General features: G+C 46.7%; 2 protein-coding genes across 7 annotated transcripts; both read left to right on the top strand.

Moving 5' to 3' along the window:
• The first annotated feature begins 10 nt into the window (after nt 1-10).
• On the top strand, nt 11-2,755 carry cbln12 (cerebellin 12). 2 transcript variants are annotated; one of them, XM_069711424.1, is made up of 4 exons: nt 11-177; nt 1,193-1,482; nt 2,038-2,157; nt 2,241-2,755. In XM_069711424.1, the coding sequence occupies exons 1-4, from the start codon at nt 147-149 to the stop codon at nt 2,436-2,438; spliced, it is 639 nt and encodes a 212-aa protein (XP_069567525.1). In that variant the 5' UTR covers nt 11-146; the 3' UTR covers nt 2,439-2,755. The 2 variants fall into 2 exon arrangements, with proteins under 2 accessions (XP_069567525.1, XP_069567526.1); XM_069711425.1 differs by having other exon boundaries at nt 12-177; nt 751-1,482.
• Nucleotides 2,756-5,396: 2,641 nt separating this feature from the next.
• Nucleotides 5,397-24,360, top strand: chd8 (chromodomain helicase DNA binding protein 8). 5 transcript variants are annotated; one of them, XM_069711403.1, is made up of 40 exons: nt 5,397-5,479; nt 6,896-7,698; nt 7,780-7,911; nt 8,084-8,401; nt 9,554-9,667; nt 9,772-10,274; nt 10,419-10,530; nt 11,749-11,955; nt 12,112-12,180; nt 12,291-12,346; nt 12,447-12,564; nt 12,674-12,757; nt 12,938-13,075; nt 13,594-13,715; nt 14,039-14,282; nt 14,366-14,542; nt 14,748-14,891; nt 15,016-15,114; nt 15,381-15,540; nt 15,772-15,982; nt 16,130-16,325; nt 16,491-16,661; nt 16,799-17,089; nt 17,209-17,429; nt 17,517-17,719; nt 17,882-18,038; nt 18,135-18,224; nt 18,383-18,486; nt 18,676-18,799; nt 19,038-19,113; nt 19,257-19,528; nt 19,801-20,033; nt 20,137-20,820; nt 20,909-21,015; nt 21,129-21,350; nt 21,510-21,605; nt 22,017-22,130; nt 22,247-22,348; nt 22,436-22,540; nt 23,227-24,360. In XM_069711403.1, the coding sequence occupies exons 2-40, from the start codon at nt 6,997-6,999 to the stop codon at nt 23,593-23,595; spliced, it is 7,647 nt and encodes a 2,548-aa protein (XP_069567504.1). In that variant the 5' UTR covers nt 5,397-5,479; nt 6,896-6,996; the 3' UTR covers nt 23,596-24,360. The 5 variants fall into 5 exon arrangements, with proteins under 5 accessions (XP_069567504.1, XP_069567501.1, XP_069567503.1 ...); XM_069711400.1 differs by having other exon boundaries at nt 6,896-7,911; XM_069711402.1 differs by having other exon boundaries at nt 6,896-7,911; nt 11,752-11,955.
• Nucleotides 24,361-24,870: the final 510 nt, after the last annotated feature.

The raw sequence follows: 24,870 nt of genomic DNA on the forward strand, positions 1-24,870 counted from the left end.
AAAGACTCACAGGGAGAGAGACAGAGATCACAACGTACTCTGACTCGGTTACGATCAGCCCGACTGACGCGCTCTGAAATAATGTGACAGGAGAACCAGGATTTCTGAGCAGATTTCAGCCGGGGAGGAAACTGTTTGCACTTGATATGGAGTACAAGATTGTTCAGATGGAAACAGGTGATTATGTTTTTTTAACTTTTAATCCTGTAATTGTTAGTAGTCAAATAATGTTAGAGCACTTGTTTTACAGTGAATAGTAGATTATTTTGTTTGTCCAATCAGGGAAGCTGCTGTGTTTGTTTTTGATGTAGTAAATTGTGACAAAGCTGAGGAGGATCATTTTTCACTCATGTTGTTGCTAAATTTGGAAAAAAGAACCACATGAATCACATAAAGGGAAAAAATAATCCCCAATTTAATGTCTTTATTAAAACACCTGCAAGAGGAATAAACGCAAGTAAAGCAAAAAGTGATATTTTTATGTACTGTATGTGTGAAACAAAAAGCACAAGTGAGAGAGAAAGTGTGTGTTGCGAGTGAGGGAATGCGTGTTGGGAGGGAGAGGTGGGGGTACGTGGAGAAGACAGATGGTCACTCAGTGGAGTTGTTCCCCCGCTCCCGCTCTCCTTCTCGCTCCCTTCTGGGTCTTGTATCCTTCTCCTGTCACCTCTCCAGAATCTTACCTCATCTGTTTTTTCATTCTTTCCTTTCACCTCTTCCTCAAACATTTTACATCCTCTTCTCCATCAGCTAAAGCCTGAACTCGGATCTTCAACTTCTCTCTTCTCCCCAGCTACATCTCCTTGTCTTTTTTTTTGCTGAAGAATCAACTTGAAAATACCCAGGAGATTTTTTTTTTTGTGTGTGTGTGATTGTCATTCTGGACCCTGTTGACACAGCACGTAGGACGCTGAAGGGATTTGGGGTTTGTTGCAGGCAAAACAAAGAGACTGTGTTTGACAGCTCTGACCAAGGAACCATTCCTCTGCTGGTTCTGCTGCATTACTGATGGCACCGGTCAAAACTGCCTCTAGAGGTTCGAGTTAGGACAGTTTGTTTCTCTCTTTCTATTCTAGTCCAACAAACTCTGAACTCAGAGGTTGCAGAAAAGGGCCGTTTCTGTAACCGTAGCATGTTTATTTAAACTTCTCCATAGCAACATCAATTAGAGATATTTAACTCAACATCCCAGGTTCAGTCATGCCCCTCGGGTCAGTCCACTTCGACGTCCCGATCCTGCTGGGTGTGCTGCTGCTGTGGGGGCCTCTGGGGTCCGGGGCCCAGAATGACACGGAGCCCATCATCCTTGAGGGGAAGTGCTTGGTGGTGTGCGACTCCACGCCCTCGTCCGAGCCCGCCGGCAACGCCCTGGGCATGTCCGTCCGCTCCGGCTCGGGCCGCGTGGCCTTCTCCGCCAGCCGCCAGACCAACCACGAGCCCACGGACATGAGCAACCGCACCATGATCATCTACTTTGATAATGTGAGTACGTGACTGCGAACTGATAGTAACCTTCTGAGTTGAAAATAATGTGAAAAGCTCCTTTAAGTTAGAAGTCCCATTACAGACTATTGCCCCTAAATATTTAACAGAAAAACAAAAAAAGGTTTTGGTGCCATAAATACAGCGTCTGTAAGCCAAATATTTTGTAGACGGACGTCCTCCGCCGATGAGGCGCACAGACGATTCGAGTTCTGGCAGTGAAGGTAAATGACAAGGCGGTTAAAACTCAAAACGCCGTCTGGTCATTAAACTATTGGATTATGCTGCACTGGCTGCTTTTTTTTTTTTAACATTTAGGGCTAGGGGAAATATAAATGTAAAAATATGGCTTGTAATTTTTAAGTCTAACGTAACTGAATGGACAAAAAGAAGTCGTGACTTTGGAGTATCCATAGAAATATGTAGTTACTTAGAGTTCTTTTGACAACGGCCTTCACTGGTCTCCAAAGAGCTTTTCTTTTCACTGTTACACCTTTACAATCTCATGAATATGTACCATACATCATCTTTCGCTCTCCTTCACCTTCTGATCAGATTTTGGTGAATGTGGGGAATCATTTTGACCAAGAGAGCAGCGTCTTCCTGGCACCAAGGAGAGGCGTGTACAGCTTCAACTTCCATGTCGTAAAGGCCTACAACAGACAAACCATTCAGGTAGCTCGGCGACACGTTAAATCGGTCACTCCCAGTGGATGGACATGCTCTCTCTAAAACCCCGCTGTTCCCCCGTCTCTTAGGTCAGCCTGATGTTGAACGGCTGGCCGATGATCTCGGCCTTCGCTGGGGACCAGGATGTGACCAGGGAGGCCGCTACCAATGCCGGCCTGGTGATCATGGAGAAGGGGGACAAGGCCTACCTCAGACTGGAGAGAGGCAACCTGATGGGAGGCTGGAAGTACTCCACCTTCTCCGGCTTCCTGGTCTTCCCCTTGTGAGGAAGGTGGATGGCTGGTGTGCTGTGAGGGTGAGAGGAGGAGAATTGGACAGAACAGGAGTGAGAATGAATGAGAAAGGAAGAGTGGAGGTGGAGGTGGAGAAGAGAAGAACAGCTTCAATCTGTAGCTCTAGACAAGCGCATGAGAGGACAGGTTTTATTCAGAAAGGAGAAATTGCCAAAAGAAGAGGAGGATATAAAGATGGAAAAGCATTAAGTAAATGTGATTTGTCTGTGAGGTTAATTTGCTCTGTTTCTGTGTATACATATTCATTGGATTTGTATAAAAGATATTTTAATTGTGACCAAATCATGCAATCTAGGCTTCTGTGCAAATTCTGTTCAGTGTTTAAAACACTGCTATGCTCCACATTGCTTCTTGTCTAGTTTCTAAAAAAGCTTGCCATGTATGACTGATGCTCCCCTATATGCCTGTTAATATCCTGCAACAAATGTCTATTTACAAAGAAATTTCTATCAAGAAGCAAGGAGTTACAATAAAAATCATGTAAATCTGGCTGAGTACGTCCCTTCGCGTGAGCGAGCTATACCATATTTTGTGAATCATCGAGGGTGTGATGGTTTAATCTGCTTACACGGAGCAGTATTTCTCCTCCTTGTACCGGTGCTGTACACAGTGCCACGGCAGCTGTTTGTAAATATAGCCGCCTCCCACCAGCAGAGTTGGCGTTGGCGTGGACCAAGTAGACCAGCGTGGGACTGAGTATGAGGTTGGTGTGTGGCGGATACTCCTCGCAGGGCCGCAGACAGATGGAGGCTTTGGCGAGCAGGCGGGCTCGTCTCCGCAGGTCGGCCGTGGATAAAGTGCAGCGTCGTGTCACATGGAGTCACTTACGCTTCCCTGGTTCATGACCACAACCTCCCTCTCTCTCTGTCTTTCTTTCTTTTGGTCATCTGTCTTCTGCTCGCCTTCTCATATATTATCAGAATGATATTTATGATTTTCAAGACGAACCAGTGGCAATTCCTGAAAATGGAAAACCAAGACATTAACCCTTGCTGTCATATTAATGCACCGGCTGGGGAAGATTTCATTTTAATAGATGAGACTGTGAACGCACTCCATGCCTCTTCTGACCATAATTATACCTGAGTTCCTATCAGTGGTGGAAGGTAATTAAGTATTTACTCTGAGTAAATGTACTTTGTTTTTGTGTTTCCATCTTCGTCCACTTTATACTTCTACTTTGCTACATTTATTGGACAGCTTTAGTTCATTTTCAGGTGAAGATTTTATACAATGGTTAATATAACAAGCTTTTAAAACTCAACACTGTGGTAAACCAGTGGTTTCAAAGATTTTGGACTTCTTAAGTCTTACAAAAGTCAGTGTGTAGTCAGGGTCACACTTCAGACCTCTACTATATTCAAACAGCTACACCAAAATAGGGGTTTTACCCTCTAAAAATTAATTTCAATGGTTCAATATCTCAAGCAAAAATCAGAAGATGAGAGAAAAAGTCTAAAAACTTAAAACAGATTTGTGAATCAGAACTTTCTTTTCTTCTCGTTCTCCCAGTAATTATCTGATGACCCCTCAGATTTACCTGCTTTACCTATTTATATAAAACTGGATATAAAGTAGTTCAAACCGAGCAGCAGCTGATGCTTTACAATTAATAATCTAATAATGTCATATATTAACATCAGTCACAGGGACAAAACCTGTACTTTTACTTCCATTTTTCTCTACATTTTACTGCTAGTACTTCTGTACTTCATGCAGAACTTTTACTTGTAATGGAATATTTTTTACTTAAGATCCTTAAGTGCAGAAAATGATGCCCTTCCCTATTTGTTTTACATCTTTCACTGTTCTTGTGCTCTTACATTTTTGTGACATCAAACTTGAGAAGGAGCAAAAATGGTAAACACGAATGCCTCGGATGAATTCTTCATAATCATTCATCGTTGGCACCGTCCTCCGGGGCCCCCGAAGCCTGACGGACCTACAAAAGCTGCCATTCTCTGTGCAGCAGTTGGTCATTTGTTGTGACTTTCTTTGGAAATGTGCTCTGCTGAAAGAAAACATTATCTGAAATTATGTAGCATTCATCTTAGTTTTTTTTTTTTTTTTTTAACCTGACCTAAACTGTGAGACGTTTATTGTCTCAGCTTGATGATTTGCATATGCTGTGCATATTCCTAAAGTCTTTTGTGATTCAACAACATCCTGCTGCTGCTGCCATTCATAGTCCACAACAAAAGGAGGTTAATAGGGGGGCCTGCTTCTGCCTAGACGACATCCTGCAGGTCAATCCTTTTGAAACAATCGAAACGTTAACACTCCCATTTCCGTCTGCGGACATTAGAGGGCGCCAAACTCCAACCACAGACCCGGATCGCTAATGGAAGCTCACAAACCACCAAATTGGTTCCTAGAAGAGAAGCTATTATCAATATTTCAGATATACCAATAACCATCAGATATGCTGTAATGAGCTCGCGTTTTTTTCTTGACGTTTTTCTGGAGCGTAATTGAACAACATCCCAACAGGTCTCATTTATGATGGGGGTTGATCCCTGAGCCACTGTAATAAAACGTTGGAAAAAAACAAAACAACTGATGGTGTGTCATTCACAAACAGGTCTGGTGTTTGTGGACTCCATTAACCCTATAAAAAAACAAATCATTAAAACACCGTGTATTTTTCCCCAGTCAGCTCTAACCGTCCGGTACATTAAAACACGGTCATCTCCGGCAGTAAAAAAAAAAAAAAAAAAAGACAATGTTGGAGATCACTGAGTCAAATGATCCCAGCTAGGCCGCATTTATTGTTCTCTCAACCAAACTACAGCCCTCGTCCCGCCCGGGAGCGAGACGGACAGCTGCCTCAGCCAGTGAGAGAGCCGTATGCTGCCGGCTCGCGAGAAAACGCACCAATCGGCGCCCGGTAGCTTCCGAGGGGCACGCTTTCTACGCTTTCTCTGGCAAGAATGTTAGTTCCTGCTCTTCCCTGGCCGTTTCCTGTAATCGTACAGTGTTGTGAGACGGAGAAAGCCATGTGTGTCGACGCAAAGGTAAATTTAGCACCCCGAAATTATTACTGCGGGAGTCGGGGCAGTGGACGCGATGGTTATTTTCATGTATTTCGGCCGAAAATTAGACGCGGACCAAGCGAAACAGCATTGCGGCCTAACGTGTGTCTGTACGTTGACGGGCAGTGGTTATTGTGGCACGTTGCTTTGGTTTGGTCCGGTTTGTTGATGAGATCGACGGAGTCCGGCGGGCTGAATGGTCGATAGTAAAGGGCGGAGAAGAAAACCAACGGCTCCAAACGTGAGGATTGACGCCGGGCCGGTGAGCCCGGAGACGTCTTCAGGGGCCACGGGCGCGTTTGGAAAGAGGCACATTTTAGGTCGCGGTGCGAGCTAACGCTAGCCGACGGGTGAGTGAGGAAGACCCGCAGGAGAGGACAGCATCCTGCCTCTCCGGGGGGCAGCAGCCTCCTCGTCCGGCTTCACCGTCAACTATTTGTGTTCGCTGGGTAGTTTATACTTTTATTTAAAGTGCCAAACGTTGCTTTAGTGTGTTTTCAGACACCTTTATTATGACTTGGAGAGCTTTTGCGGACCGTGTGGCCAAGAGTTGAATGAGATAAACAAAAACAACATGGGTGGTTTTTGTTTTATAACACGGATGTTCTCTAGTTTTCAAGGCGTTATATGACTTTTAAACATGTTTTTTTTTAACTAAATGCCTGTTATGTTAGTTTTGTGACTTCATGTTTTCTATATAAAAACAACAACAACAACTGTGTTATTGTGAAGGTTGTCTGCGTTTTAGTAAACTATGCATGTTCTTTTTGTACATTAGGAACCAAACTTGAAGGAATTGAGTTGATATGCATCAGAAACCGAGAGAGAGAGAGAAAAAAGGGAGAAGAAGCACCGGAGATCTTCGCTGTGTACGGGTGGATCAGTGGGTTCAGAGACTGGTCCTGTTGTGTGTTAACAACCACAGCGCTGTGACATGCACAGATCAGGGGGGGAGAAAACAAAAACCCTCATCAGTAAGTAGTCCGAGTTTCACCGCTTCATCAGCATCAGCACCTGAGTTACACGTGTTTTTGTGGGGAGGTCAGCGATTTCTCTCCATGCACCTGAAACTGGAGAAGAAAGCACACGTCAAAGTTTGTGTCAAATGTTTCAGTGGAACAGAAAGAAAGGGAGAGAAACCCGGTGAGCGTCGGTGGTGCGGAGCGGCGATTGTGTCGTTGAGGGTGACGCCGCTCCAGGCTCATTGCTTTATATCCGGTCACAACAACGTATGTAACTCAGATGTTGATTAAGCGCCAAAACTTGGACTACTTAGTCATGTGATGCCAGCGGAGAAGTGTCTGAACTTTCTGATCCAGTGTTGTATAACAATAACAATCATCAGAGTCAGGAAATTGTGGTTAATCAAAGTTTTTCCGCTTTTTTTTTTTTCTCCAGCTTTTTACCTAAAAGTTGAGAAGAATTGGACGACGACTATTTAGCTTCCATCTCGGAGTCTTTTTAACGCTGTGCCCGTCTCCCTGTGTGGAGTGGGCAAGATGGCAGATCCCATTATGGACCTCTTTGAGGACACACCCCTGTTTAACCTGGATGCCCTCCCGGATGACTCCTTCTCTCAGGGCTCCTCAGACCCCGTGGAGGAAGCGCTCAAGCTGGCTTTGGGCCAGGTGGATCCGACGCCCGAGCCGGAGCCCGCCTCCGAGCTCACGGTCAGCACAAGCCTTGGCGTACCTGTAGCAGCTCCTGCCATCCCGGACCCTGCTCCTGCTCCAGTCCCCGTACAGCAGCCGGTGCCAGTGGTGGCTGCTCAGACTGTTTCCATAGCTGCAGCTCCCGCTGTGGCTCCTGCCCCTGCTGATACTGTACCTCAAATACTGGCCCACACCACCATACCCATTACCAGTGTGGCCACCAGTAGCACTGTCCTGCTGAGCTCACCTCTGACTGTTTCTAGCTCCCCGGTTACCACCACAGCCACCACGCAGCAGCTCACACAGATAACTCACCAGCTCACTGCCCAGCAATTAGCTGCCATCACGCAGCAGGCTGGTGGTAAAATAGTCATCCTCAAAGGTCCCCAGGGTCAAGCCCAGGTGCTGCAGACTGTAACAGGAACCACGGGCCAGACTGGCGGAAAAGTAATCCGTGTGTTGTCTGGCACTCCACTCAAACCTGGCATGTCCATACTGCAGGGGGGAGCAGTCTTGAATCAGGCGAGCCCAGGACAAACTCAAGTGAAGGTGGGTGCTCTGGGGGTGCAGAGGCTGTTTCAGTCTCCCAATGGGCCAGTGAAACAGGTGTTGTTCACTTCCATGCCTCAGCAGGTACAGCAGACGCAAGGACAGCAAGTTCAGGTCCAGATACCAGCCCAAGCACAGATAGCTCAAGGCCAGACTCAAGTCCAAGTCCAGGCACAAGGCCAGGTGCAGCTCCAACCGGCCATGCAGACGCAGGTAAGCACCACCTCAGCCTCCACAGGAAGACCACAAGGTGTCAGCCTAACAGCTGCACCACAACAAGTGATGCTTTGAGTGGGTCGATGGTTTGCTATCGGTGTAATTTCGGTATATTTAGGTCAGTCTTTTCCTGACTGTCATAAATCTCATTCTGCATTCCTGATTCTAGGGGGGAGAGGCAAAGCGCATCACCCTGGTTCTCCAGCAGCCCTCCCAGACAGGTTCTGGCACGCCAGCAGGTCAAGCTGTTACAGCTCAGCAGCATGTTGCACAGGTGCAGCAGGTTCAGACTCAAGGGGGCCAGCAGCACCAGGCCCCAACTAGACTCGTGCTGGGTCAGCTCCCTGGTGGCAAACTGGTCCTCCAGGGAAGTCAGCTAGCGGCCCTGACCCAGGCTCGGGCTGCAGGCCAAGCTGGAGGGCAGCCCAAAGTCCTCACAATCCAGCTGCAGGTGCAGCAGCAGCCCAACCAACAAGGAGGAATTAAGGTAAGAAAAAGCGTTTAGAGGTTAAAAGCTCCTGCTTGTTCAATCAGATTATTGTTGATAAATTACTTTAAGTTCTCATAGTAAGTGTGAGCAGACACTTTTTCTTTAACAAATTGTGCAAACGGCCAGATTTCTTCAGAAAAAAGGGATATTAAAGGTCTTAAACATCACTGATATGATTGATACGAGACATCTGTCTGCGTGCAGATTCCACCTTTCCCAAGCACTCTATTGTTTTAAATGCTGCCTCTGAAGTTTGACCCACTGACATGTTTCTGCACCGAAAAATGCCCCCAGCGTCACAACAAATGTGCCTCTGTGACTGAGATTACAGTTCACAAACATTTGTGTATGACTGTTTCGGATGTGAAAACTTAATATTGCATGTGCTGTGAAAGTTCACGACCAAAGAACAATGGCCGCCTTTATGTAGCCAGGACAGATAATTCCATATAATTCCTCGGTTCCGCTAACTAATATCCATCAGCAATCAAAGTGAGTGCTTTACTCAGCATGGGGACATTTGTATTTTGAATCACACTTTGTGAACATGGGATGCTGTGACGTGAGAGGCATACATGAGATAAATTGCATATAAAGAAAGCATTATGCATTTCGTCAGATTGCCACATGTCCTTATTACATGTCCTTATTACATGGTTCATGGTTTTAGGTGGAAAATCAGCAATGTGGCCCTTGATGTCAGAGAGAGTCAGCAGAATCTTAATGATTATAGCTTTGTTCAAGATACAGATAAACATCAAAGGTGTGCTTCTGTTTAGGTTTTGGCTGTTTTGTACTTTTCATGGTTTTATTGGCAACATCTTTAAAGCAACACTGCAGCATCTTTTAAAAACATGTGGGTTTGCTGTCTCAGAACAGCGGCCCGGGGCATGTTTAACCCAACATAGCACAGAGTTTGGAAGCATCCTGAGCACAAAGATGAGATTTATACTGCTGATATCAGACTGTCGATAAGACGCAGAACAAACAGATTTATGTCGTTGTCTTCTTTAAAATTCTGACAAATTCTTTGATCATATAACTGCTTTATTGCGTGATCTGGCATTGGTTTGCCAGGTTTCTGTAATCTATTAGTTTGATTATATTGAAACAAGCTTGTGACTTGACCCGTCTCTTTCACATCTACAGTACCAGCTGGTTTCAGGAGCTGGCAACACTGGAAGCCCCCAGGTTTTGCAGATATCCCAGGGCCAAGGGGGCCAGAGAGTTGCAGTACCACTAAAAGTGCTCCTACAGCCCCAGGTAGGCCTCAATGAGCATGCACTTTTTATTTTCTGAACATTAGAGCTGGGCTTTTGTACAAAACTGCAAGAAATATATTTTTTTGAATATTGTCTTGCCCTCAGACGAGCTCAGCTTCGTCCACTGGTGGCGCCGTCTCTGTGGTGAAGGTCATCAACACTTCGACAGCAGGTCCCTCCGCTACGACCACCTCTACATCCCAGGCCATCCGGATCACCAAGGCCCCCGGCGAGCCTGCCTCAGTGCGACGAGTGGAGATTCTCTGCAAGCAGGAGAAAGCCAACCGTATTGTGGCTGAAGCTATAGCCCGGGCCAAAGCACGGGGCGAGAAGAACCTGCCCAGAGTCCTGAACCAGGATGAGCTGCCAGCCACACAGACGTCCCCAGAAATGGGGGGTACTGTGACTGTGGTGTCTGCCACGAAGAAAAAAAACAGTGGTGGGGGAAGCAAAAAGAAAGGTCCTGCAGCTGGAGGAACGGTGCCCAAAACTGCAGGAGGGGCTGACAAAAAGGGCAAAGTGAAGACACTAGGAGGAACGACTGCAGTGGTTGGAGGCACAGTGATACCTGGAGGTGGGAACAAAAGCAAGAGCAAGACAAAGACAAAGTAAGTCATGTTCATGTGAGGAGCAGTGGGGGGAGGGGAGGACTGCATTTCTGTACGTCAGGAAGTTTTTTTTAAATTTTTTTTATTTGCTGTCCCTCTGCTTCATTCTGTCTGTGTGTTTCCTCTCCCTCCACCTTCCTGCAGCACTATTACTCTAGTGGGAGCCAAGAAAAGAAAGAGGAACGCGTCCTCAGACCACTCTGACGGGGAGCTCAGCCCAGCCTCACCCACTGCACTGGAGGATGACATGATTACGGTACAAGCACAAACACGGTATCATGAATGACGCCAAATCTCATCCGTAGTCAGCACAAATAATAACAGAGCGGACAGAAGTCATTTGTTTTGAGGCACCTTTTTGTTCTGGTGTGAAAGCCGCAAAATCCAGCAGAAGTGTGGCTGTGCACTGAAGTTCGACGCCATCTAGGATTCCTTGACGTTCGGCACTTAAGCTACATCCACGCTAACACGTTTTAGAATGAATATCTTTTGCCATGTTTATGGACGAGTACATCTCATCATTAGTAAGCCACTACAGCATTTCTAAAACATAATCTCCGGTTCGGCTCAAATTAATCTTGAGAGATGAGATGACACCGCCTTCATTAATTGTTTTGAAACACATTTTCTTCCACGTACCTGTCTGAGTTGTGTGAGCTGCAGTAACTGAGGCGTCTCTGTCCACAGCCGGCGAGCTAGCGTGTACTGATAGTCTGTTATGTGAGCCGTTTTGTAAAACACCAGTAAATTGTTACCTCGACCTATAGTGTGCATGTGAGGCGTAGAGGGGACATTGTAAATTGGAGCCACAGAACACACTTAAACTCGACCCATCTAAACTGCATGAAAACTAAAGATTTTGTTCTGTAATGTGTAATCCCATTTTTTTTTGTATTTTTGTTCAAATGGATCTTCTAATACTGGCATTGAAAGATGTACCATTAGGTAAACGGTATTGATGTTAAGGTATCAATGCTGGTACTGAAAAATGACCAATACAGCCCAGTTAAGTGTCATTAACACTTAACTGCTTCATCCTTTATTAACACAAGAGGCTTTGGTGTTTTTGCACAGTCTCAGTTACTGTTTGCGTTCGTTGGCCGTTCATGTCACAGTTGTGACATCAAAACATTTATAACTGAAAAGAGGTAGAGCATGAAGACTGTGGACTAGTTTCACAGTTTATCTACTGAAGAAGCCAGTTTGGTAGTTTCTAATGAGAGAGCCCCTTCTCTGACTGTCAGATGGTTGACACACATCCATTTCTGAGCTGGGACGTCCCAGTTATCAGACATGTTTGATAAAGAGGTCAAATGAGCCAAAATGTCCAGAAGAACAAACGTGATAGTCATATAAAAGCTGAACTTTAAAGAAAATACATTGAGTGTGACCTGGCTTCAGCTGCACAGAGGACATGAGTGTTTATTGTGCGAGACCGAACACATTGAACTTACACCTTTTCCCTTCTGGCCAGAAGAGGCGCTCCAATCGTGTAGTGAAGAGGAAGAAGTACACAGAGGACCTGGATATCAAGATAACGGACGATGAAGACGAGCAGGAAGACGTCGATGTTACTACAACTGCGGCAGCTGTGGCCTCCATCAGCGGCGGGACGGCAGCGCAGCTCAAACAGGAAATGGAGCTGGACGGTGATGGGCAGCCCAGTATGCAGTTCTTTGTGGTGAGTATCGAATGGTTGCAAGTAATTTGATGCTTACTATGATGACACAGTTTGACTGACTGTTCATTTCTCACATCATTTGTGTGTTTGCTGTTTTTGACCAGAATCTTTGTGTTGTAGTTTATCAGTCTTAAGAGTGTCACTTTTATTTGACAGGAAAACCCCAGTGAGGAAGATGCTGCCATTGTTGACAAAGTGCTGTCTATGAGGTTAACCACAAAGGAGGTGTGTTTGTTTGTTTATTTACATGATGATCCATTGCAAGACATGCAAGATATATTTAATATCTTGTAATGATTGTAAATCACATCCTATCATATGTTCTTCTTTTCAAGGTGTCTCAGGGCCAGTACACCAACGTTGAAGAATTCTTTGTTAAATACAAGAACTAGTAAGTTTCAGTCTCTCAATGAACAACTCGATGCCTTTTATTGCTTGAGCGGAGGAGCGAGTGAGTGAACACGAGTACAACTTGACTTTCTTGTTCTCAGTTCTTACTTACACTGCGAGTGGGCCAGTATGGAGCAGCTGGAGAAAGATAAGAGGATCCATCAAAAGATCAAGAGGTTCAAGACCAAGCACGCACAGATGAGGCACTTATTTCAGGAGGTGAGTGGGAGTCGCATGCTGTAACCTTTTATTTAGGGGGTGTGCAGGAGCTCGGCCGGTTGAACCGTAACCAGGCTTTCTGTTTCTGATACGGCTGTTTTCTCTTCAGGAAGAGGAGCCTTTTAACCCAGACTACATGGAGGCGGACAGGATCCTGGATGTGTCCCACAGCGTGGACAAGGACAATGGCGAGGTGAGAGACGAGGTCCCTTTTGCATCCAATTCAAAAAGAGTCATCTCTTGGCTGTGTTGCTGAACTCACTGCTGTTTTTTTTACTTTTAGAAATATGACCTCTTCTTCTTTCATAAAACAAAATATTTACCATACTTAAATTGTTGTTTTAAATCCCACTTTTCCTCCCATCCCCTCCAGCCTGTCATCTACTACTTGGTGAAGTGGTGCTCTCTGCCATACGAAGACGCCACATGGGAACTGAAGGAGGACGTGGACGAGGGCAAAGTTGAAGAATTCAGCAAAATCCAAGACCGACAACCTCGCTTGAAAAGAGCTGTGAGTCGTCAAGTAAAAGATAACGAGGAGCACGCCTGTGTCTAATCACCGGGTTTATGCATATTTTAAATTTGCTTCCTTTCCTTGGACCCACATAATGTAGTCATCAAAGCTAGTTGTATCATCCCATCTGTTGTCTGTATTGTGTCTCCTTTGTTTTTCTGAACTGTCAACTACGGAGGCAAAATGCCAACAGACCTGCGGTGGTCAGACGCAGGTCATCAATTAATTAACCTCCCGTTGACAAACGGACTCAAACACTGCAGATGCAACAGGTTTCCATTCACTGTGAATTAAACCTTGAAAAACAGACTGACAAAACAGGAACCAAGATCTGCCCGGCAGCACAACCTGGAAATGTTGTGAGAGGTTCAGCTCAGTGGAAACTCAACTGACACCAACAACTTTGTGTCGATTTAAACCTTAGAAACATTGGTTAAGAGAAATAACATGATAATCAATCACAGGAATGATTCTCGTGTGGTTGTTTTCATCCGTTTGTCCTTCTCTCTCTTCAGGCACGACCTTCTGCCGGCTCCTGGAAGAAGCTGGAGGAGACCAGAGAGTACAAGAACAGCAACACACTCAGAGAGTATCAGCTGGAAGGAGTCAACTGGCTGCTCTTCAACTGGTACAACAGGTATTTGTCACATGCACTCGTGCTTCGTACACTATTTGATCAGTGGCAAAATATACGGTGATGCCACCCTGAAACGTGGTTAGTTTGACTAGTAAGTGCTCAAACTGTAATTATAAAATTAGCAGGAACAGCTTTAATAGGGGAGAAAAAAAGGGGGGCTTTATTTAAACAAAATGCTATTTGATGCATGTATTTCTAAATGGCAGAGCATAAACATGAGGGAAGAACATGATGAAAGCATCGTGATATTTATTTGAATGACACTCTTGTATCTGCCTCCCCCGAGGCTTCAGTATTCACTCTCCGGGTCGCTTGTTTTTCAGGCAGAACTGTATCCTGGCAGATGAGATGGGTCTGGGGAAGACCATCCAGTCTATCGCGCTGCTGTCTGAGGTGTACGCTGCCAGTATCCAGGGCCCCTTCCTGGTCATCGCTCCCCTCTCCACCATCACCAACTGGGAGAGGGAGTTCTCCACGTGGACCGACATGAATGCCATCGTGTACCACGGCAGCCTGGCCAGCCGACAGATGATCCAGCAGTACGAGATGTACTGCAAAGACGACAAGGTGCAGTTATTGATCAGGACTGTAGTTGATTCTTTTGACTGATTTTTAAACAGGACTAATGAAAATGATGATTCTGCGTGCAGGAGCATTTGATCCCGGGTGCGTACAAGTTTGACGCCCTGATCACAACCTTTGAGATGGTGCTGTCCGACTGCCCGGAGCTGAGAGAGATCTCCTGGCGCTGTGTGATCATCGATGAGGCTCACCGCCTCAAAAATCGCAACTGCAAGCTGTTGGACAGCTTAAAGATGCTGGACCTGGTGAGTGGACCACGGCACTGAATAAGGCTGATCAAACATGGAAAGATTTCAAGGCTTTTCCTCTCCGCTTATATCTCCTGTTTCCTGTCCTGTCTCCCGTGTTGTTCCGTTCTCTTGAACATGTTTTGCTTCATTACAAATCTGCTTGTTGTTCATTCTGTCCCTCTTCCTTCTGTCTCTGTCTCTGTTCTCTGGTTTCTCCCAGGAACACAAAGTGTTGTTGACCGGCACTCCTCTCCAGAACACTGTGGAGGAACTCTTCAGTCTGCTTCACTTCCTGGAGCCCACTCAGTTCCCCTCTGAAACTGAATTCCTTCGAGACTTCGGAGACCTCAAAACTGAGGAACAGGTGTGAAAACACACACATACACCAACACATTCAGTGTCTCTTTGTCTTGAAGTCACGTCTACATTGTTGCTCATATCTAATGTCGAACAGGTCAATGAGCATGTGGTTTGTTTTGGTTCTTTAGGTTCAGAAGTTGCAGGCAATCTTAAAGCCCATGATGTTACGAAGGCTCAAGGAGGATGTTGAGAAGAACTTGGCACCCAAGCAGGAGACCATCATCGAGGTCAGTTTAAAGAACAATCTGTCTCTCCTGTCTCACTAAAAAGGACGAGAAATCAAGTTGTTCGCTAAATGAATTAAGCTTGTGAATAAGGATTTATTAACAGTTTAGAAGCATTGATGGTATATGAACTCTGCGATTGCCTCCCACATGACAAACAGCCAGACGAGACCTTTTCTCACAACAGATATTTAAAACAATGATGCCCTCTGCTGTACGATTAATGGTGAATTAAAAAAAATACAAAACTTGTCCGTATATCCTCTCAGGTTGAGTTGACGGATGTCCAGAAGAAATACTACCGGGCCATCCTGGAGAGGAACTTCAGTTTCCTCAGTTTAGGGGCAAACAGCAACAGCAATGTCCCCAACCTGCTCAACACGATGATGGAGCTCCGCAAGTGCTGCAACCACCCCTACCTCATCAATGGTATGGCACGACAACTTTTTTTATATCGGCATTTATTTTTTGGGATTAAAAACAGTGGATCGAGGTTGTTTATCTTTCTGCCCCGAGTATCTTACCGTCTGTGTGTTTAATATATTTAACAATACAATTTTTTGGGCTGAAATAGAAGAACAGCAGTGCAGGTGGTGCATATAGTCATTGTGTTATGTCCTGTTTTTATATGGTGCCTTCGTGCCTCTCTGTCCTGTCCAGGTGCAGAGGAGAAGATCGTGGCGGAGTTGCGGGAGGTGTATGACCCGCTGGCCTCTGACTTCCATTTGCAGGCCCTGATTCGGTCGGCCGGTAAGCTGGTGCTACTGGACAAGCTGCTGCCTCGCCTCAAGGCCGGCGGCCACAAAGTGCTCATCTTCTCCCAGATGGTGCGCTGCTTAGACATTCTGGAGGACTACCTCATCAACAAGAGGTACGAGGGTCGGATTGTTCGTCTATTACGGTATTTTTGTTTTAATAAAAAGAGGATTGTGAGATCAAAGCACAACTGATGGTTATAAAATCTGAAATGTGTCTTAATGTCTTCAGAGTGTTAGATGGACTCCTTTGTGTGTTACAGATACCTTTATGAGCGGATTGATGGCAGAGTTCGTGGGAACTTGCGACAAGCTGCCATCGATCGCTTCAGCAAGCCTGATTCAGATCGCTTCGTCTTCCTGCTGTGTACTCGTGCCGGCGGCCTGGGTATTAACCTCACTGCTGCTGACACATGTGTGATATTCGACTCTGACTGGAACCCTCAAAATGACCTGCAGGTACAAGACTACTGTACTGTGGTATCATGTTATTTGAATGAGGCCATTATTTCTTCATTTGCAGTCACATTGATTTTATGTTCAGAACTTGAAACTCTTCTAATCATTTAGGTGTAAGCAGCTACGTATTCTGCTCTGCTGATCTTTCTCTTATTCTTATTCCAGGCCCAAGCACGATGTCATCGTATTGGCCAGTCGAAGGCGGTCAAGGTCTACCGGCTCATCACCAGGAACTCTTATGAGAGGGAGATGCTGGATAAAGCCAGTCTGAAGCTCGGCCTGGACCGTGCTGTCCTGCAGAGCATGAGCGGCAACAAAGAGAGCAACGTGAACGGGGTAAGAAAACCTGTCGGTCATCAACTAAAACCGTTAGGCTGGTCGGTTGTATTACATCTCGTTCATTTTGAACAATGAGTCTGTTTAATCCAGTTAGCATCACTTGTGTAAATGGCTCTCCCTGTCGTCTTTATCAGATCCAGCAGTTCTCCAAGAAGGAGATCGAGGATCTTCTGAGGAAGGGAGCCTACGCTGCCATCATGGATGAGAACGATGAGGGCAGTCGCTTCTGTGAGGAGGATATCGACCAGATCCTTCAGCGGAGAGCCACGACCATCACCATTGAGAGCGAGGGAAAGGGCTCCACGTTCTCCAAAGCCAGCTTTGTGGCCTCTGAGAACCGCAACGACATCGCCCTTGATGACCCTGAATTCTGGCAGAAGTGGGCCAAGAAAGCCGACATAGACATGGACACCATCAATCGGAAGGTAACAAGAATACGATGAAGGATTACATCCCGCTGCTCGGACAGTACTGTAGATTTTTACTAGAGCACGGTCCAGGTCCTTTCATATGCTCTGACTGAAGTTACTCTTCCCTCTCGCAGAACACTCTCGTGATCGACACTCCCAGAGTTCGCAAGCAGACCCGTCAGTACTCCAGTTTACGTGGTGAAGGTGGAGACCTGTCTGATCTAGAGAGCGATGATGAGTATCCACCTGCCAACTCTCGACAGTCGCGGGCCTCTCGACGCGCCGACCGTCACAGCGGAGGCGGTTACGGCCGCACCGACTGTTTCCGGGTGGAGAAACACCTGCTTGTCTATGGGTGCGCAGACCGTATTTACCATGTACCACTTTTTATTTGGTCTTGTCCTTTGTTTTGACTGCTCTGACCTGTTATGGTGTGTTTTAGTTGGGGCCGTTGGAAGGACATCTTGTCCCACGCCAGGTGTAAACGGCGTCTGAGCGAACGCGACGTGGAGACGATCTGCCGTGTCATTCTGGTCTTTTGTCTGCTTCACTATCGCGGAGACGAGAACATCAAGAGTTTCATCTGGGAGCTCATCACGCCGCCAGAGAACGGACGAGAACCACAAACACTACTCAACCACTCGGGTACGGAGCTGCACGCAGATTTATTTACAATAAACTCATCTGGATACGTTTGTTTGGCAGAAGAAAAAAATGTCCTCTTTCTTAGTCCTCATACTTGTCATCGAGGAAATCTGTTGAGAAATTGCTGAGGTGTTTATTAACTGTGACCGATTGATCCGTCAGGCTTGTCTATCCCTGTTCCGAGAGGCAGGAAGGGTAAGAGAGTAAAGGCCCAGAGCACATTTGATGTTCAGAAGGTGGAGTGGATTCGTAAGTACAACCCTGACACGCTGCTGCTCGACGACAGCTACCGAAAGCACCTCAAGCACCAGTGCAACAAGTAAGTGAAGGCCAATCAGCTGTATGTGTGCGTGTGTACACGCAAACTCCACGTCATCCACGGTTAAATATTAAAACCTCCCTTCTCCTCTTTCAGGGTGTTGCTGAGGGTGCGTATGCTCTACTACCTGAAACAGGAGGTGATTGGTGAACATGCTGAGTCTGTCCTGAAAGGGGCCGATATCAGGTATCTAATGCTCCCCATTGTACATATAGGACCACACACACACACACACACACACACACACACACACACACACACACACACACACACACACACAGGCTCAGTTACTGAGGTTCACTGTGAGGCATGTAGGGACGGAGTGCATTTATTTTTGTTTGCAGGGATGTTGACATCTGGATGCCTGAGATGGAGCAGCAGGAGGTGCCTGCAGGATGGTGGGACTCTGAGGCTGACCGCTCTCTGCTTGCTGGTGTATTCAAACATGGTAGGTTCTTTTCTTCCTGTATGTAGGTTCATCACGTATGAATCCGGTGAGGGTTTTGTGATACAGTAATCTCAGTTCTTGCTCTGCCGTGGTCATGTTGTGTTCCTGCAGTTGCCTCGGATTTGAAACTTTTAACCGTCAGTCGAACATTGTTTTTTTTGTGTCATTGACTTTTTCCTCTGTTACCAGGTTATGAGATGTACACCACCATGCGCGCTGATCCCTGCCTCTGCTTCCTGGAGAGAGCCGGTCGGCCTGATGACAAGGCCATTGATGCCGAGCAACACACCGGTGACGCTGAGCTCGGAGACGAGTGAGTTATGTTTGCTGACAGCGTCACCTCAAACTTAATGCTTATAGATTTATAGCAGACTTTACTGAACATTATCACGTTTCTATCACTTTGAAAATGTGCTTTGTTTGTCATCGACTTTAATTGAAATGTTTTTAAAAGTCTTGAGATTCATGAAACGAATTGTAATGGGATGACCTGTTACTGGACCCGTCTCACCCTTTTCCTGCCTGATGATTGTATCGTTTGTTTTATGCAGAGCTGATTATGATAAATACTCAGAAGATCCAGAGTTCAAGCCTGCGTCAAGACACACCAAAGATCTTTTCGAGGAGGTACGAATCTGAACATCACATCACATCTGGTTCTGGCAGCACAAGTAGAATAGTATAGATATTGTTAAATGTTTTGAAGCGAAGTAATCGGACCAAAAAAACAACAACATACTAATAAATCTTTATTTGACTTTGTCCTGCAGCCGGATTCGATGAACGTGGACGATGAGATCATTGTGGAAGACAAGGCCATGCCAGTGGTCACTGAGAGCGTAACCAGCCAGAGTGGTGCGTGCGACTGGCCCTCCAGCTCATCGCTGACAGCGCGGCTGCGGCGGCTGATCACAGCCTACCAGCGCAGCTACAGACAGGAGCAGCTGAAGATCGAAGCCGAGGCGAAGGGCGACCGCAGACGCAGGCGCTGCGAGCAGGCCAGCAAGCTGAAGGAAATCGCACGGCAGGAGCGACAGCAGAGGTGAGCTGCTGTTACGTTGTTCTGTCTCCAGCGGCTCAGGGAATTATATATTATACTTGAAGTTGTCGAGACTTTCACTGTTGTACTGGAGTGAAGCACTCATTGTTTTTTGTTTTTTTGTATTTTATGTTATGGCATGCATTTTAAGTTGGCAAAATTGGTGGTATTTTTTAAAGCTGATTCTGAAATCCAGCATTTTCGAGCTCAGCTCTTGAATCGGCGCGTTAAACTAAAAGCCCCTCCTCACTCCACCTGCCCTCGGTTTCATTTAGGTGGACGCGTAGGGAAGAATGTGATTTCTACCGCGTGGTGTCGACTTTCGGGGTGGAGAAGATTAAAAAGGAGCTCGGTATCCCTGAAGGCGGAGACGCAGAATTCGACTGGAACCGTTTCCGTACCTTTGCTCGTCTGGACAAAAAGACCGACGAGAGCCTCAGCCGTTACTTCCGCTCCTTCGTTGCCATGTGCCGCAGGGTGTGCCACCTCCGCCCGGGTCGTGGTGAAGGTAACTAAGTTTATTTAATAGTCCACAGTGTTGGATGCTTCCTTTCCTGTTGAGGTTTACACCACCAGCTACACTCTTCATCTTTTACACTCTTCTCCCTCAGAACCATCAGACCTCTCTCAGACCGTGGCCCCCATCACTGAGGAGCGGGCCTCCCGTACCCTCTACCGAATCAGCCTCCTGCGTCGCCTTCGTGAGCGAGTGCTCCCCCACCCCTCCCTGAAGGAGCGTCTGCCTCTGGCTCCGTCCAGCGCCGAGCTGCCCGCTTGGTGGAACATACCGGATCACGATCGTCAGCTGATGCTCGGCGCCGCGCTGCACGGCGTCAGTCGCACCGAGCTCTCCATCTTCCCAGACCCGCAGTTCACCTTCAACCAAGCCCGCGAAGAGTTCATCCAGAACCAGCAGGTGCCAGCCCTCCCGCCGCCACCGCCGCCGCCGCCGCCGCCCCCCCCCCAGTTACCGCCCGTCATGACACTCAGCCTGCCCAAGACTGAGGAGGACATGCCTGCAGTGAAGGGGGAGGGAACTGACGAGAGCGCCCGGTTGCTCGGAGGTGAAATCGGCGCCGAGCTGCAGAATACGCCGCTGAGTCACCACGACGGCAAAGTGCGAGGCGAAGGCTGGAGCTTCAAGAGGAGCAGGGCGAGGGGGGAAAGATCAGGAGGAGGAAGGAAGGGCGAGGGAGGGTCCGATTCAGATTCTGATTCTGATTCAGGCTCATCTTCCTCGGAGCGATCAGGCAGCAGCGATGAAAGCGGAGAGAGTGAGGAGGAGGTGGAAGGAGGTGAGGAGGCCGTCAAAGTGTTTCGTTTTTACTGCTGCAAAAATCTAATTTAGCACATTTGTTAATTTCCCCTTTGTTTCCCTCTCAGCGAGCCTGAAGGTGCGTGATGTGGATGAAGAAAATAGTTTACTCTCCATGACTCCGTCTCAGGATGGCATCCCTCCTCCTGATCCTCTCAGAGTTGACTGGCCGAAGGTAACTGATGAACACTTAATCATTTCTAGCTCTGGAAACTACAACCATGTGTTTCATTTCTCTTGGTGACTGACTGACTGACTGACTCTCACGGCGTTACTTCTTCGTCTCAGGACCGCATGTTGATCAACCGCCTGGACAGCTTGTGTACGCTGGTGGTGAGCGGTCAGTGGCCCTCGGGGCGGCGCTACGTGTCGGAGGCTCACCTCAACACCGGCTCGGAGCTGGCGGCAGATGAGATGGCCTTCACAAGGTTGATCCGTAAACCCAGCGGAGTGCCCGGTGGGCCCGGCGGAGACGGAGAGGACGGAGAGTTCACCGTCAAACTCCTCAAGGTGAGAATGTGATGGAGGTTTACTATGTTGTTTAAGGCATCAGCAGGCAAAATAAAATCACTTGATGACTGTGATGAGTTCATGAAGTGTCTAAAAACATGTATATGTTGAGGTGTAGTTTATTGCTGAATTCGAGGCCTCTCTGTGTCTCGCTGTCAGGAGGAGGGCCTGAAGCTGACGTTCTCCAAACAGGCCCTGATGCCTAACGGGTCAGCAGGAGAGAGCAGCGGCCGCAAGAAGCGCAAGGACCAAGAGGTACACATGTCAGGTTTACACGTGCTCCTCCCACAGGCTGGATGTAAACGTGGACGTAGCTTCTGGGTCAGAAAAAGGAATCCAATGCGGAAGGATTGACAGGCCCGCAGTGCAGTCAGGTTTCTGCTATCGGCGGGCGGCACGTAATGTAGACGTGTTCCCAATCAGATCGAGTCCCTCGCTCCTCTCCAGCTCGCCCAAAAAGGATTGAGTCATTTCTCTCTCCAAACCGCTCTGAACTCGAGGCTTCATAACAGCAGTTCCTGACCAGCGGGTCACGGCGCTGTTGGTTGTCGCTCGGTTCTTCCACAACACAAGCTGTTGAATGCAAAAAAAACCAACTAAAAACCAACCTGCAAAGGATTTTCTTTACAAATTTTTTTTTTTTTTCAATTTAACTCTCACTTTTAGCTCTCGGACCTCGATGGACTCCACGATCCTTCGGAGCGTACTCCTCGGCGCAGGGACCCCCCCCCGTGGCTGAAGGAGAACCCAGATTATGAGGTGGAGGGAGACATGCTGGAGGTAAACTCGCAACAACCAATAAACTCATCAAATAATTGTCATAATGTCCCGACTCATCGGGTTGATGGTGAAACGATGTTTCTACTCCATCACATCCTTTTGTCTCCTTTCTATAGCTACTTGTGAACAGGAGCAAGAGGAAGAGGAGGAGGAGGGCAGATAAAGCCCCCACAGGCACGGAGAAGGTCAAACTCATTAACATGAGGACAGGAAAGAAGGTGAGACATCATGTCACACAGCTGCAGTCTGGAGTTGTTGTCTGTTCGCTGTCTTATTCTCACGAACATTCAAATGTGTGTCTGTAGGTCGGAGCTGCTTTCTGTCCGATGCTGCAAGACCTGAGAGAATATCTGGAGGAGAACGCTGACATCGCTGTAGCACCCGAGTGGTCCGAAACGGTCCGCAACTCGGTACGTAGCCAACTTATTATAGTGTGGCTCTGCGTTTTTGTGATTATTTTAAGTGAACGAGAATGATTTGAACGCAGCAAAGTAATTTGAGTGGAGACGGGGGCAGTAACTTTTGTAAGAATTTCAAATTACGTCAGCGCCCGAGTTTCAAACACTTTTTGCGACCTCCTTGTGTGCGCGCGCATTTGCGATTTCACCGTGGACTTGAGCCGAGGCCGCACATCACATTCTCTGTCCAACTCTGGAAATCGGAAACGGAGACTCTTGAAAAGTCCAATGAAGCCATGAGTCAAGTTTCAGGTCCGCGGTGAAATCAAATACGCACACACCAGTGGTCATAAAATGCACGTCAGTCAGGGGCTGAGGTTGATCAAACGACGTATATTGGAATACTTCCTCATGAATGTTACTGCGTCTCTCTGCTTCCTGCACATCGATGTTTGTGGATACACAACAGGAACAGTCTTCTTGTTTAACCTCTTAAGACACCGTAGTGCGCTTTGCTCCCATGAAGAACAACGCTGTTAGCTGGTATGTAGGTCTTTAAAAAGGAAAACGATGTTAAGGCACATGAAGCCGCCTTCTGTGTGTTTTTATTGTCTTATTTGTTTTCCAATACTAGACTTTGTAATATTTCTTCTACCACTGACTAACAATAATCATTTTCTAATTTGTTTTTCTCGCAGGGCTTTCTGCCCGAGACCTTCTTCCATCGCCTGCTGACCGAGCACTCGGAGATCCCGAAGAAAAGTCGACGCCGCCATCACCACCACCACCACCACCACCACCACCTCACTCCAGAGCCGATCCCCGAAGACCCCAACCTGGATGGAGTGGAAGAGGAGACTCTGGTGTCAGACGGAGCCTACATGATGGACGAGGAGGACATCGAGACCTCCCATCACTTCCTCACCAGTCCGGACTTTGACGTTAAAATGGAGGGTGGCGACAGCCTCTCCCAAGGTGACTATGACAGCTCGGATCAAGAAGCGCTATTGGACGATGTGATCATAGCACAGAAGGACTCCGACTCCTCATCAAGCTCAGAGGATTGACTGAACCTCTATCCCCGAACACATCTGACTTAGTCCCCTTGTCGAAATTGAAATCATGTTATTCCTCATTTATTTTTACCATTATGTATCAAAACATGGATGAATTGTTTTTTTTGTTGCTACTTTTATTCATTTATTTTATATAGGGGTTTTTCCATCTAAGGAACAGGTTTGCACCATCTTTTTTTTTTTCTCTCCCGACATCACGATTCTGTTCCATCTCTCTCTCCTCGATCTTGTCTCTGACAAAATGGCAAAAAGCTGAGCTTTCTTACTTGTCAACTCATCATTCTCCTCCTCTTCCTCCGAAACCTATGAATTCCCATCACATTCCCAACCGCGACCAAAAGGGGACCTTTGCTGTACAGATACACTTTTCTTATCTAAGAACCTCAAAGCTGGCTCTCTAGCGCTACATGAAACTGGACATGTGGACTGAGCAGAACCAGATCCCACAAACACCCCCCCCCCTCCCCCCTGATCTCATTGGGTCGCATCCTCTGTCCAGACAAGTCTGTGAACTAAAAAAAAAAAAAAAAGGGGATCCAGTGTGTGGATGTACTGTTAGTGTTTTCACTCTATGGGTGGGGGTCGAGGGGAAGTGGCGTATTAGTTACTGAAACAGAGCTAGGAGGATGGGTGTATTGTACAATGTAGAGCTGGTCAGTTGTGTACTATGGTGCAAAGATGACAGCATCAAGTTACTATTCTTGTTTTATGATCTGATTGTATCTGTGATATGAATAACAGCAATCTACAGTGAAATCCAGTTTGTGTGTATTTTTGTGATTTTCACTCAGCAGAAGCAATAAGAGGGTTTTCTGTGTGTACACATGATGTCCATTTCTCAACTGTTGTGTAATTGTAACCTAATTACAGCAGATGATCACCCACTAAGGCTTAAATTATTGCCATTAATTGAGCTACTGAGACCTATGACGCGCTTAATGCTGAATAGTACTACATCTAATAATTTGGCATTATCTTGCAGTGCGGATATTTTGTTTCGCCACGTGGTTCAGCACGTGATTCTTTCTGATGATCTGTCTTAAACATCACAGCTGAGATACTTTTGAGTTATTAAGCTATATTCAAAACTACATCGGTCCCTATTGCAATACTCTAACGATACCTAAACATCAAATTCTCAAAGGTCAAATGTTAGAATAACAATGCACAAATTTGACCAAAAAGAACAGCAAGTGATGGAATACTTCTGAATGGACGAAACCTGCGCTTGGTGTATTTGTACCGCTGCATCCTGAAGGCCTGAAC

This window comes from Brachyistius frenatus, unplaced genomic scaffold, assembly GCF_029030835.1.
Source record: "Brachyistius frenatus isolate BFR_SWC_R1_liver_20210118 unplaced genomic scaffold, ASM2903083v1 Contig_99, whole genome shotgun sequence".
Lineage (NCBI taxonomy): Eukaryota > Metazoa > Chordata > Actinopteri > Embiotocidae > Brachyistius > Brachyistius frenatus.